Here is a 13,586-nt window from a genome sequence, read left to right on the forward strand (position 1 = left end):
TTAGTTTACTAATTGTACCAGAACCTGGATCGTTGATATAAATGAAGAGCAGAGGTCCTAGGACAAGTCCCTGGTGGTCTCCTCTAATTACATCTCCTCAATTTGAGCATTCACCCCTCGTCTGTACTTTTTTTCTATTTATTAACTAATTTTCAGTCTAAACACACGCCTTTCTCTGAATGCCTACAGCCTGAACATTCCCTTGGATACAACATATTGTATGTTCTGTGCACGTCCATTACCGTTGTTAATTGTTCAAAGAACGTTTAACAAGCTGATTAGGCAAGGTCTATATCCATAATGCTCACCTATATGAAATAAAATCTAGGATCATAGTTTAGTTGTAATAATTGTTTCCATATCCTTATTTGTAATAGAAGTCAGGCTTATTGGTCTACAACTTCTCGCGTCACTCTTGATATTTTTTTTCTTAATCCTTACTGGTTCTTTTGGTGTCGCAGTACTGAAATGACAGTTCTAACCTCTATTGTAATATGTTCTTTAGCACCTGACTAATATCGGATTTTAAACCCCATGTACAACTGTTACTGTTATCCCACTCCTTTCTTGTCGTTGTACGTTTTATGCGCAGTTTATTCGCACGGGCAAAACAAATCAACACAGTGCAGTACTTCCACCTGGTGGATAAACGGCATACGGTACGTGTCACCTAAAAAAAAAATGATTTTAAGGCTGTCACCATTTTTTAGATATCACTTTATCAGCCACGATTTCTTGCATTAGGAATTCGTCTTTTCACATACTCCAGCTTGCTCTACATGAGACACACCGACACACGGGCAGGCAGAATTAGTCGGCACCAATTATAATGGCAACAGATACTACAATCCTAGCATCTCGCTGAATAAAGGCGACATGACGTGTCAGAAATACTGAGCTGAGTTGGAAGACTCTGGCGCAGCTGGGCAGCTCCGCAGCTGGCGCAGCTGGCGCAGCCGGGCCCGTGAGCAGTACTGTCCCTGTCGGGCACCCGTAGTGACGGGGGCGTCTCTCTCTCCCTGTCTGTGCAGACAGCGCTGTCATATTTCAGCTCTGCAGAGGGGCACTGCTTCCAGGTGCTTGTGCTGGGTCTGTTTTCCCCCTGCCGCGGGACCATGGCCGCTCAGAAGATCAATGAAGCACACGAACACATCGCTAAGGCGGAAAAATAGTAAGGACGATCGTGCTCGGCGATTGCTTTATTTAGGTCGGGAATCTGCAGCCCTTCTTGCGTATGTTTTGTACAATCAGGCTGGGATCACAATTTTTTTTTCAGTGTCAGTTAAATTATATATCAGGGGTACTTTACCGAGCGAGACATTTAAATTATCGTGGGTTAAACTCTCATAATTATGTATTTTCTTATTCTAGTTTCTATCCCACGGATTATTTTTTTTTCGCCTTTTTTAAAAGACTGGCTGGATTAGCTTTCGGGAGGCTCCATGCTGATTGGTCAAGAGCTGTGAAACAGATGGCGCAACATTTACCGAGGATTGTAGGGATTGTAGTTCTTGTCATTGACTCTGCCCTCTCTTGTTGTGATCACGATATATCTCAAATACTACATCTACCACCATGCCCTATGGTAAATTCAACGGGCGAACGTGGATTTACTTCCTGTGCTGTCATGTCATGTGAATTTTGAGTCTGAACATTTGTTAGGAAATTGCTGAAAAACGCCAGACAATATGGAAAATTTATCTTGTGCAATCAGTAATACTTCATAAACCTCACATGTTTGTGTTTTTTTTTAATAGCGTCAACAAGCTAGAGGTGCTCTTACCTCTAGCTTGTTGGCTGAAATGATGTTGTTGTTGGTTACTGTGCCTCTGAATTATTGCCCCCTTACTAGAGGTATACTCCTACTGAGACGTCAGCAGGGATTAGGAATTACATAGATCTTGAAAATACTCCCATTTTTCTGAAAGCAGTGTGGACGTTGTCTTTTGCTTCTTTCACTTCTGTACTTCTGTACAGGGGATTTTAACAGCATTTCAGATTGTGCGTTGTTACGTATTTATTAGTGGTCTCGCTCACATTACACACGGTTACTCCGATTGTGGACTATCTAATGCTAAAATAGTCTGTGAGCTGGTTTCACAGACCAAGATTAGCTCGCTACAGTATACTCATAGAGTTTAATCAAATACTTTTAACACATTCACAAACCATCCTTGATTCACATGAGTCATAAAGTAAATAACAATGGAGCCTGATAGAATAACTGTGAAGAGCTGGGCCAAAATATCAAAATGAAAGTGCAGAGTTTATGAATCTCCCACAGTCTAGGCAGGTGCTGTTATGAAACCTAGTAAGCCTTCTTATGATGGAGCGAAGCCTAAATTGTTTGGTCCCTTATACATAAAATTATTCTTGTATTTAGCTTGTGATGTCTCCTATAGCAAGCACAATTAAGTGGCAAATCATCAATTTGACCCCTAAATCAAGGTCTTTTGACTCCATGTCCCAACAATCAAGAAGGAAACATATGGGATACGGTATTTTCAAAATATGAAAACAATAGCAGTAACATCCTCACAGGAGTAATACTAATAATACTTCGGTCCTGGGACAGCTGTCTTTTACCTCCCCAAGCACACACTGGTGCATCTGTCTTCCAGGATCTGATATTTGATGAGAAAAAGTTACTCAGACTAAAAGAAGAGAATTTCTTTCCAGTGGGAATGAAAAAAATGTTGGGGTGGTAGGACCCCAGAATACGAAGATGTGATTCTTACAGGCACCTTAAATTATACTACCTTTGCTGTTTAATAGTGTACTGCAGGTATAATGCTCTATGGGTTGGGTACAGAACAATTGGAAAGGATATTGCTTCAAAGATAGCTTTCCTGAGCCACCTACTGTATTTAGCACTTGGCTTGGTCTTCCTCTGTGAGACGTACAGTATTCAGTAAATAATTGCTTGATTCTTTTTTCGTCATAGTTTAAAAACGAGCTTCATGAAGTGGAAGCCTGATTATGACAGTGCCGCAGCAGAGTTTGCAAAGGCAGGTAAGAAACAATGTGTTTCACTAAGATATCAAACATCTCTTTCTGCTGTTATCATCCATACCAGTAGAATTTGTGAAGTCACGCTTCATTGCAACTAAGTGTTATAAGACGAGCTGCAAGGGTATTTGCTCCTCTTAGGATTTTCCGCTCTGTGATCTGTAAATAAACTGTTGCAATGTGTAACGCGACAGAAATCAATATTTGGAAGGGGGCTGTATTTTTTGCCGTTAAGTATTTTCCCAGTTTTCCCAAGAAGTGATCTGATGGAAAACTGAAGATGGTTCCAGGAAAAAAAAGCACTTCCCTATGTTTTGAAGTGAAATGGCTGCTGTGTAATCAGCATGTACTTTGTGTTATGCCGCGGAGTCTTTTGGTAATTTGATGACTGGGAGAAAAATATTGGAATTTACATTTCGATAAAAAATGGGGTGGAGCGGTGGCTCTGTGGCTGAGGATCTGCGCCTGTGGCTGGAAGGTTGCTGGTTCAAATCCTGCAGCCGGCAGAGGAATCCTACTCCGTTGGGCCCCTGAGCAAGCCCCTTAACCCCAACTGCTCCAGGGGCCCTGTACAATGGCTGACCCTGCGCTCTGACCCCCAGCTTCTCTCCCTGTCTGTGTGTCTCATGGAGAGCAAGCTGGGGTATGCGAAAAGACAATTTCATAATACAAGAAATTGTATATGGCCAATAAAGTGATCTTATCTTGTTTCAACCCACATATCCCCCTCGACTGCCTGTGTCAGGTATTATGAATGAAGGCACAGTACATGTAAGACCATGTCACTCAAGACAGTTGAGTCCTTTTTTTACTGTGGGTTGGCAACTGAACATTTCTTTTGTGTGTGCTATAAACGAAGGTTGTAGCACACATACGATATAACCTTTTCAAAAGGTTTTAGTCTTGTGTTTCTATAGCAGAAGTAGTAACTCCTAAAACTGATCCTTTACATGATCGTCTGTGAAAGGTTATAAACGAGCGGAAGTTCTTCGGCCCATCATTGTGTTTTCTGGTTTGTGTTTTACTGTTGATTTTTAAGAAGTCCCCTGGCTTTAAAGATCTCAAGAAGACAAAAGACTTTTCAAAAAACACTATAAAAAGCTCCATTAGATAGGGATGCCTCCACTAACCCTTAAGTAAACTGGTTCTACTGCTTCCCCCCAAATTACAACCCCCCTCCCCCCATTGTCACAGTGTTATAGGAAAGATACAGCTGCTCTGGAATCAGTCCAGAGAAGAGCAGCCAGATACAGCCCAGGACTTAAAGGAGTGTCCTACACCGCCGGGCTGAAGGAACTGGACCTTGTTAGTCTTGAGAGAAGACTGAGGAGACCGGATCCAGGTATTCAAGATCCTCAAAGGCTTTGACATAGTCACCCCATGAAGCCTTGTTTTGTTTACGTGTTTCGATGTTTGAGGTGCAGTGACCTCCTGAGTCATGCTAGCAAACCCGGGGGGGATCTTTCTCTTGTGGAAGATGACCCATTTCTTTCAGCCTACATTAAGGCTTCTTTCAGCCTACATTAAGTCAGGCAGGCCCCTGGAGTCAGAAAGGTAACAGAATGTGTGAGACTGCGTAGGCAGTCACTTAAAAAAAAAAATGCAGTGTCATTAGAACCAGTTTGAGCTCTGTGATTCATAGCCATGCAAGCGTTTGTGTCCGGAATAACTTGAACTCGAGGAAACATTTGGTCAGGGTCGTTCTGATAAAATGTGTGATGTTTCTGCATCTTCTGTCGTCCACAGCTGTTGCCTTTAAAAATGCCAAACAGTTTGAACAGGCAAAAGAAGCTTACTTCAAGGAAGCAGAGGCACACACTAATAACAGAGCGTATCCTTAAAGGAAGAAACTGCAGCATGCAGCAAGCAGCATTGTCTACAATGAGTTATATATGTATCAGCTACTGTATATTTGTAGCCTTTATACAGTTGGGCATTTTTTAAAGAAGGAGTCTGAGTGCAGTAGCTTACTCAAGGGTACCCAGCAGTGCTAGCTTGAATTTGAACCCAGAGCCCTAACCACTAATCTGCAAAGCAGTATCTCCAAAAAATGCTGCTTGTTGTTTAAGCCATCCTTTTTGCATTTCAAAGGGTTAAATACATTTAGTTTCAGGGTAAATTGCAATATATACTAGAAACTACATATGTTTTGAATTGCTCTCTGATGGCTATTTTAGATTGTAGTTTTAATTTTTGATTGTAGTAATTCCTCTATGCGACATTCTGGTCTGTTGCTACCTTTTGAAATTTTTTCCCCGAATTTTTCTTAACAATATTTACAGTCTTTTCCACGCTGCCAAGTAAGTAAATCTCAAAATATCAGTATTACTAGTAAATAAATACCTGTTTTAAAGTGTATTTTCTTTATTTTTTAGAAAATAGAAAATTAAATTGTGTTACATTGCAACTGATGTTTTTCATTGCTTGAAAAATTAAGTTTTGTCTTCAAGTTTCTATTATGTTGTCTGCGATTTGTGCTTTTAAACCCAGTTTTTTCCTTCTTCAGAGCACTCGAGCAAGCTGGCATGATGCTCAAGGTCAGTGCAGTGCAATGGATTTCCACTTCAAGTATTTTTATTGTTTTCAAAACTATAATTACAGTGTTTTTAAAAAAATGTATTCTTATCATCTGTTTCTTTGTTTAATGTCAGTGCTGTTGCTTTAATAGTCGTACGTGTGTTGTTTGACTTTCCGAGAAGACTGTGTTTTAAGACGGTAATTTTAATTTTTAATTTTGCTCTTTCTGTAAAGGAAGAAGTGCTTATATGTTGTTGGAATGCTTCCGTTGATGAAAAAATAACTCAAAAAAGTTTTAATTTCTGTACAACGATATATACAGGCAGACAGTGGATGGATGAGTAAGATGCATCCGCTCATAGCATAATGTTTCAGCTACAATCAGGGAAAAAATACTTGGCTGATGAAACTCCAAAGAGCAGTCCTTTTCTTAATTCGTGCAAAGGAAAACCTTTCATGGTGTGCACCGTGAATTCAGTTTTTTTCACTGCCCCACAATCCACACCATCTTGCACTTTGGGGACGGACTCTAGATTCTGCAGTCTAATGTCCCTTGGCGTGACTTTGCTGTCCCACCAGTGCAGGAAGCCTGATTCAGAGTTCACACAGACGTTTCCTACTGGGGGGAATTCAAAGTCCTTGCAGGCCGCAAAGGGTCAACCTTTAGGGCTACCAAGTGACTGAGCAGTCGGGGGCTGTATTGGGGCAGAGCGTGTCCGCGTGGTAACGCTGTGCCGTCTGCTCTGTCCAGGACATGCAGCGGATGACCGAAGCGGTGGAGTTAATCGAGAAGGCCAGCATGATGTATGTGGAGAATGGCACGCCCGATACAGCGGCGATGTCCCTGGACCGGGCTGGAAAGTGAGTTGGGTTAGAACTAGAAATAATGACGTAGGTTTGCCGCCATACGATACGGATTTGTGCGGCTCTGGTGAGGCCGTATCTACAGTCTCTAGCCCTTTCCCAGGGACTGCACACTCCAGGACCAGGTACCTGGCTTCACCCTGACCTTTGGGTGTGTATATATATATTTGGGAGGCGAGAACCTTTGTGTTGGATTTGCATACTTCCCTGCGGTATTGCTGCAGTGTTCACTTTTCACCTGATCTTCCCTCACACACCAGCTTCACATATTCTAAGCATTCTATTCTCTTGCTACTCCAGTTACCCAGCTGCAGTGGAAACCTCCACATGTCATTGCAGTTTACTGTGGTACCTATTGGAAGTGGGCTCCAGTAACCCAGCGACAGGGTAAAACAAATGCTAAAACCACAACTAAACCCATCATGACGCAGACATTTTCAGGTTGAGTTCATAATGTCAAATTAAATACTGTACATTTTGGTGTTAATGACTTTTATTTCCGTTATACCGGGGAGGGCGATGATAAAATTTAGCTGTTTTGCATTCTTTCAGGCTCATCGAACCGATCAACCTGGAAAAGGCAGTGAAACTTTACCAGCAAGCAGCCTCTGTGTTCGAAGTAAGTTACACAATGCATCATCGTGGGCTCTGTCACTGAATTCGTGGCTATACCCTAGCTCCTCTGCAGCTGGAGTGAGCTTTCATGTTCATTGAGTTCCATGATAGTGGGGCCTAACTGTGAGGTATGCCTTATGCAACACGTCACACAGGACAGAAGAATTGTAGCACAAGATGCAATCCCACTGACCAGAATAAATACGGCACAAGGCTACAGCATAACAACGAATCCGACAGAAGTGCCCGATGTGTCCTCTTCCTCTCTCATGTTGGCCACTGTAGGAGTGCAGTGATGCTTACACCAGTAATTTGTTTGCGAGGCCTGGCAATGAAGAGATGCCTAGCAGGGTGTGGCAGCAGTGGGTTTCGGCTCAGGACTCCTAGCTGCAGGGCTGTGGATTCGCAGCCCGAGTGGGTTGTGGGCTTACACCCTTTCGCAAGACGGCTTCCTGTCGGAACCGTCGAGCACAATACAGTAAATGGATGCCCGTAACAGCAGGTGCATATGTTGCAAATATTAGCGTCCAGATCCGTGTCTGCGGATAGTGACCAGGTCTCTGGAGCTGAAGCCCGTATTTCGTGAGCGAACCCCCAGCGAGCGTCTGCTTTGTGTCTGTGCAGAACGAAGAGCGCCTGAGACAGGCTGTGGAGCTTCTGGGCAAAGCCTCTCGGCTGCTGGTCAGGGCTCGCAGGTAGGGCCTCGCTGCATGCGTTTGCTCGGTGGTCGAAGTCTCTTCTTTCACCTGTACTGTCCATGAGTAAATGCCTGTCTTTGACACTGACACTGTTTTCACACTCTCAGACTTGATGAAGCTGCGGTGTCAATACAGAAGGAAAAGAACATGTATAAAGAAATAGAAAATTACCCCACCTGCTTTAAGGTAAATTGTTACAATCTCAAACTGCTTTGCCTTCCTAAACCTGGATTTTGTTTTGTACAATCAAGTGTGTTTGATTGTAGGACAGATAAAACCAGGACCTTTATTTCTTTTGCAGATAAAAAAATAGATTTAATTAAAACAGGATTTGGCTTACCTAAAACACACTTCATCAAAGATTTATTTTTAAAACTAATTTTGTCTGGACTGATTTCTGAATGTCTAATTAATAAATCGTTGTGATGCTTATGACACCTTTTAGACTGCTGGCTGCCTCAGCTGGTCTCTGTTCATCTGGGGGTTAACTTAGTGTTGTCATTCTTCTTAGCAGAGTTTTCATGGGTCAATAATAACCCACAGACTAACCCACAGCACTGGAAAAACAAAATAAAGAATAAACATACCTGGTGTGTGCAAATCTGCTTTCTGAATTCTGAAACTGCAGGATTTCAAGGGGGAAAGTTACATAGGACAGAGCCTGTACCTTATCCAGGGCCTATAATAGGCACCTTCAGTGATCTTTTTCAGTATTTTGTCACACATGTTATTAACATTCATTTTTACTTTTGTAGAAAACAATCGCCCAGGTACTTGTTCACCTTCACCGGAACGACTTTGTTGCAGCAGATAAATGTGTCAGAGAAAGTTACAGGTACAGTAGTAATACTGCCCCTTGCACATTTTATGTACATAATCCTAACAAAAAAAAACAGTGTTAAGTGTTTTATAATAGAAGGCGTATTCAATGAATGTTTTTTTTACTTGACAGCTTCTCAGTGCTATTCATGAAATGTCTACTTAAATGTGTTCCAGGGGCTTTCTTAAGTGAATTTCTTCGTTTCTCCCTGTGGTTTAGCGATGTGGCACAAAAGCATTGAAACCCTGTTTCTGGTATAAAGAACATATGCTAAAGTATTGAATCCTCATTGTGGTTTTGTCTAAAAAAGCATAGCTTTGAAGAGTGTTTTGCTGTAAATGTTTCCATACCATTGAGAGAATTTTATTTCTGCCTTAAGCTGGCAATTTAGTTTCAGATATATTAAAAAAATACTTTGGGGAATGTACGCTTTGTGCACCGTATTGTTCTTTTTAACATTTTTTCAAGAAACAGCAGTCAAAAAAGAGAGCGCAACAAAACATCCAGTCCTGCGACCCACTCTAAAAAGAAGGAGAAAAAAATTCATCAAAACCCTTGCGGTTACAGTAATGGTAAGAATATTAAAAAGTGTTGTTCTTTCTTCAGTATCCCAGGGTTCAGTGGCAGTGAAGATTGCATTGCCCTGGAACAGCTTCTGCAAGGCTATGACCAGCAGGATGAGGACCAAGTGTTTTCTGTGTGCAACTCGCCTTTATTCAAATACATGGACAATGATGTGAGTGCATTTAAAACATTTTATTTAAAAAAAAATACCATTGATAGCTAAAGAATGCAGGCATGTATGCGTAACCATTAACTGTATCGCAGTGAAACCTTTTTCTGTGATGGGCAAAAAGCAATTTTAAAACTGTATTTTCTTATTGTCATTTGTGCACGCTTTTTATGCAGGGTTGCATGCCGGTTACACCTCGTTGAATTCATCGTTGCCTGAGAAGCAGAATTGCTATAAATGTTATGAAACTGCATTTCGGGGCCAACCCTCTAACTGTGTATCATCACATTCTTCTCTTGTAAACCTGGAATCGGTAGTTACTGTTCCTAGTCTCGCTCCATCTGGAAACACCCATCACAGATTTTCTCTTATCACCTTGCAGCTACACAAACACCATGCGTCACCATTGGGGTAATCCCACTCATAGCCCCCAAATGGCATGCCCTGGGCTCGAGACTGCCATGCCCGGGTCACAGAGCTCTGCCTGGGCCTGTACCTGCTGAGCCACCTGGGCGGCCATCTTGAGATTTTACAGTGGTGAAAGTTTTAAGAAGTGAAAGCAGAAGCGAACACTACATAAAGCAGTGGTCTGCACATGAGCGAGGCGTCAAGCCTTGTTTTGTTGGCATGTTTAGCCTTATGTGAAAAGTTAATATTTCGCTGCAGAGAATCAATGATGGCTTTGCTGTGACACTTTTTTCAGTCCGTTCCTACTTTGCTGTATTAAGTATTGAAATACATTTAATTATTTTTCAGTAATGACCCAAAGATATACTGATGTGCTTTTTAGTTTTGAAATGTCTTGAAATGTACGCAGTTTGGAAACATGTCTTGTGTTTCCAAAAGCTGTAAAAGATGAGCTTCTAAGTAAACAAGATCGCTCTGTATAATACTGATACTTACTGTAACACTGAGTTATTTTCAGACATTTTCAGTGAAACTGGATAATGATAACTGCAGTTAAATTACTACAGTGACTGAGTCATCATTTCCTCTGAGTATAATGGTACTCTTTCAGATTCATTTAGTGAGGGCTGGAGTGGTTAGTCTCATTATAGTCGTAGCCATTACCACAGCTCTTGTGTTAGGTTAGATTACGCTGTGGCTTCATTTATATATATACACACATGGGTCTTACGAGAAACAAATATCAGGGTTATGGCGTCTTTAAGACGACACAGTCATTGCAAACTTTGTCAGAACAAATTACATGGCTGTTGTCTTTTCTTCCACAGTGCTGAAAGGCAAAGCCATCTAAATTTCTAACCTTCTGAATTCTGCCTCTTGTGTGTATGAGGTCTTTGTTTAGGACAGACTTTGTTTAGGACGTCTGTGGCATCCGTACTTGTTCTCACTAGTTTTGGCAGATAACTTTGGCCTCAGTATTTGGGAGGGTCCTGTATGTGTGTCTCTGTGTGTATAATTGCACTGTGACAAAGCCTTTTTCCAGGGATCTTTAGGAATTCTTTGCCAACACCTCCAAGTGTTTGGCACAGATTAAGATTAATTTTAAAGGACTGGTTGATGGAGCTCAGGAAGTTCCGGTGTAGTGCAGGCATGCCCTGCCTGGTATGATAAGACACCTCTGCAGTGCAGAACACTGAGGTTAATCCATGTGTCTGAGAGGTGGAAAGAAACAGTTTTTTCCGCCATTCCTTATTCCTACAGTATGCCAAGCTGGCTCTCAGTCTGAGGGTTCCGGGAGGCGGATCCAAGAAGAAATCTCCTGTCACGCCCCAGGCCGGGGCTGGGGGCTCCCGGGTCGAGGAGGAGGAGGATGAGTACTCTGGGGGACTGTGCTAGCTCTGGACACTTCTCTACCGCTGCGCTGTTCAGCAGCTCATGCAGATCTGCGTCAGGTACAGGCTGTCCCGAGAGCTCCTTGAGGGGGACTTCTGCACATTGAAACAGCTTCTCAGCATCAATTACTTTGCATCGCCAATGTTACTAATTAATTATGACTACAAAATGATACTGATGCCCGCCTGCTCTCCGAAGACAAAAAACGAATCCCCGGCGTTATTTCATGACTTCCAAGTTTTGTTTTCACCTTGTTGTGTTTAAATTAAAGGTTAGCCAAGGGAAAGATCTTGAAAATCATGTTTCAAAAGTGAACATACAAATTCATTAACATTCATTACCACCATGTTGCTGGGTAACTTGCTCAATGTTTATACTTTAACTTTTGCTCTCCTTTGGTCCATAAAGCCCACAAGAAAATCCAAACAAGTGATCGTTGAAAAAGCAGAACACATACCATTTCCTGTTTTCAGATATTGTTGCCTTTGTATACAGGTTTAAAAAGTTATTTCAAATTTGAAGCATATAAATCAAATTATAAATAATTATAAAGCCTAGTTCCTGAAGGTATTAGATGTGTATTTCCTTTGTAAGTGGTATTGGAAAATGATCTTGTGTTATTTATTTTGTTTCGATTCATATATAAAATGTCCGTATAATTGCCTATTTTGCATGAAGGTTAATATCAATTATTACAAGTCTCAGTCAGAATAAAAAAGACTATATAATCAAACTCCTGGTAATATCACTGTGGTTATTGTCATGAGCCTGTTGGTATGTGTCCTACTGTAGCAAAACAGTTTAATTCCATCCCGCGTAACTTCATTCTGTATATTTGATAAAAAATGAGTGTACAGCTAATTTTGTGCCTTTATGGCAGCTCTAAATTATAAGTAAATCTTGGAAACAGTTATATCCCATTCCAAGGCTTAAACAGACTCTTTTGGATTAAACATGTTTTTGCAGCTGTCAAAGTCTCAAGCCAGGAGTGAAATTTTCAGTTCTCACTCCTGTGAAACCATATTGTAAAATGTGATGCATAAAGTCTTGTTAAAGATACTCAGACTGTAACATGGCAGAAATCATACATAGTCTAGGAATTTCCACTGATAAATGTATTATGCATGTTAAGCACAGTCGGGTTGTATATCTGCGATATGGACAGCAGTGACTCATCATCGGTATTTTGCCGAGTTGTTGGTGAGCTCCAGTTGATCAGGTCTTAATGAAACCTATTTTGTTCAATCCCTTTGAAGGGATATTGAGAGTTTCACTGCACTTGTGGCTGGAATACAAAACTCTCTGCATTACAAAATGCGATCAAAGGATCACTCTAAACAGTAATGAAAGGCACAGACATAACACATCTTAAATTTACAATCAGGAACAGTATACATGCATGTGTAATCAGGTAGAGGCAGGGTTTATTTCTTGAGTCTTGAGTTCAGCGGATGTTGGCAGCAGTGACAAGATTGAGAGAAACACTATTGGTCGCAGCACTTAGAGGAGATACACGTTCAGCGTGTCATGTTCACCCTAACATAATTCATTTTTGTTCTTTGTGGATAGTACGTTTTTCAGTATCGATATCCTAAGCTTTTGTGTCAACTGCTTGTAGTTTGTACACGTACATGGTGTTTGTGGAGCAACTTACAGCAAAACATCACCCTTCATCTTCTTATAGACTTGGAATTTGTTTAATTCGTTTGTTTTGTTAATAATTTGTTTTCAATTTATGTGATTAATTTTCAAAAAGATCTGTACAGTTCGTGAAGGTATTTCTGGCAGTTAGATTATGGAGGTGTAGGTAAGAGACATGAAAACTGAAACAATACAAATCACCCCCTTTTAAAGTGGTAATTAGTATTTTACCCCGTGTGGTATTTCATAGGTTAGTAAAAAAAAAGTTAACATAAGCACAGCAATAAATCTATCTGTGGCTGTTCTGTGATACTGTACTGAGTGTTTTACATTCATTTATGTTGGTGGTATGTTAAAATGGAGTTATTTGTTGTATGCTTTTCCTTAGTTTCAAATTCGTGATTTATTTTGGTTTGTTCTGATATTCGGAAGGCATCGAAAATTGTTCTTACTGTGTATGCATATATTGATCAGTAAAATCTATATGTGGCCTGTTTCTGCTTTAGTCCGGTTTAAAAACTGTGCAAACCAAATGCAATCTGCTCTGTGTAAATGTTGTATTGTATGAAATTGTTGCTTTGACTTTTTTTCAATTGTGGTGTAACAAAAGTGCATTTTTTAAAAATAAACTATACAAGTTGTTAGCAAATATAGCATTATTTCAAAGATGGCTGTTTTCCTCTGTTAAAATAAACTATTTAAAAATAAACTGTACAGTTTAATGTAAAATATAAGTTGTTTTCATTGAGTGAAAAAAAAAAGATTTATGCTCCAATAACATACAACATCCATAAAAAAAGGCCAGTAAATACACTCTACCCGAAAATAAAAAATCATCATAGGTAAGATACGCCATATAATTGAAAATACTGGCCACATTTTTTTAATT

General features: G+C 40.6%; 1 protein-coding gene across 1 annotated transcript; it reads left to right on the forward strand.

Annotated features, from left to right (window-relative positions):
- The first annotated feature begins 1,000 nt into the window (after positions 1-1,000).
- On the forward strand, positions 1,001-13,411 carry napgb (N-ethylmaleimide-sensitive factor attachment protein, gamma b). Its single transcript, XM_006633867.3, has 12 exons — positions 1,001-1,171; positions 2,945-3,012; positions 4,756-4,840; positions 5,292-5,309; positions 5,516-5,546; positions 6,278-6,387; positions 6,943-7,009; positions 7,630-7,700; positions 7,811-7,889; positions 8,459-8,538; positions 9,130-9,259; positions 10,925-13,411. Exons 1-12 carry the CDS (start codon positions 1,116-1,118, stop codon positions 11,057-11,059), a joined length of 930 nt encoding a protein of 309 aa, XP_006633930.1. The 5' UTR covers positions 1,001-1,115; the 3' UTR covers positions 11,060-13,411.
- Positions 13,412-13,586: the final 175 nt, after the last annotated feature.

The sequence above is a fragment of the Lepisosteus oculatus genome, chromosome 6, assembly GCF_040954835.1.
Source record: "Lepisosteus oculatus isolate fLepOcu1 chromosome 6, fLepOcu1.hap2, whole genome shotgun sequence".
NCBI classification, from domain to species: domain Eukaryota; kingdom Metazoa; phylum Chordata; class Actinopteri; order Semionotiformes; family Lepisosteidae; genus Lepisosteus; species Lepisosteus oculatus.

What these genes read in the sequence shown, in the direction of transcription:
- napgb (XM_006633867.3), top strand. Translation starts at nt 1,116, where the DNA reads ATGGCCGCTCAGAAGATCAATGAAGCACACGAACACATCGCTAAGGCG. An exon ending in CTGCTGGTCAGGGCTCGCAG is followed by an intron (nt 7,701 to 7,810) that starts GTAGGGCCTCGC and finishes TCACACTCTCAG; the next exon opens with ACTTGATGAAGCTGCGGTGT. An exon ending in ATTACCCCACCTGCTTTAAG is followed by an intron (nt 7,890 to 8,458) that starts GTAAATTGTTAC and finishes TTACTTTTGTAG; the next exon opens with AAAACAATCGCCCAGGTACT.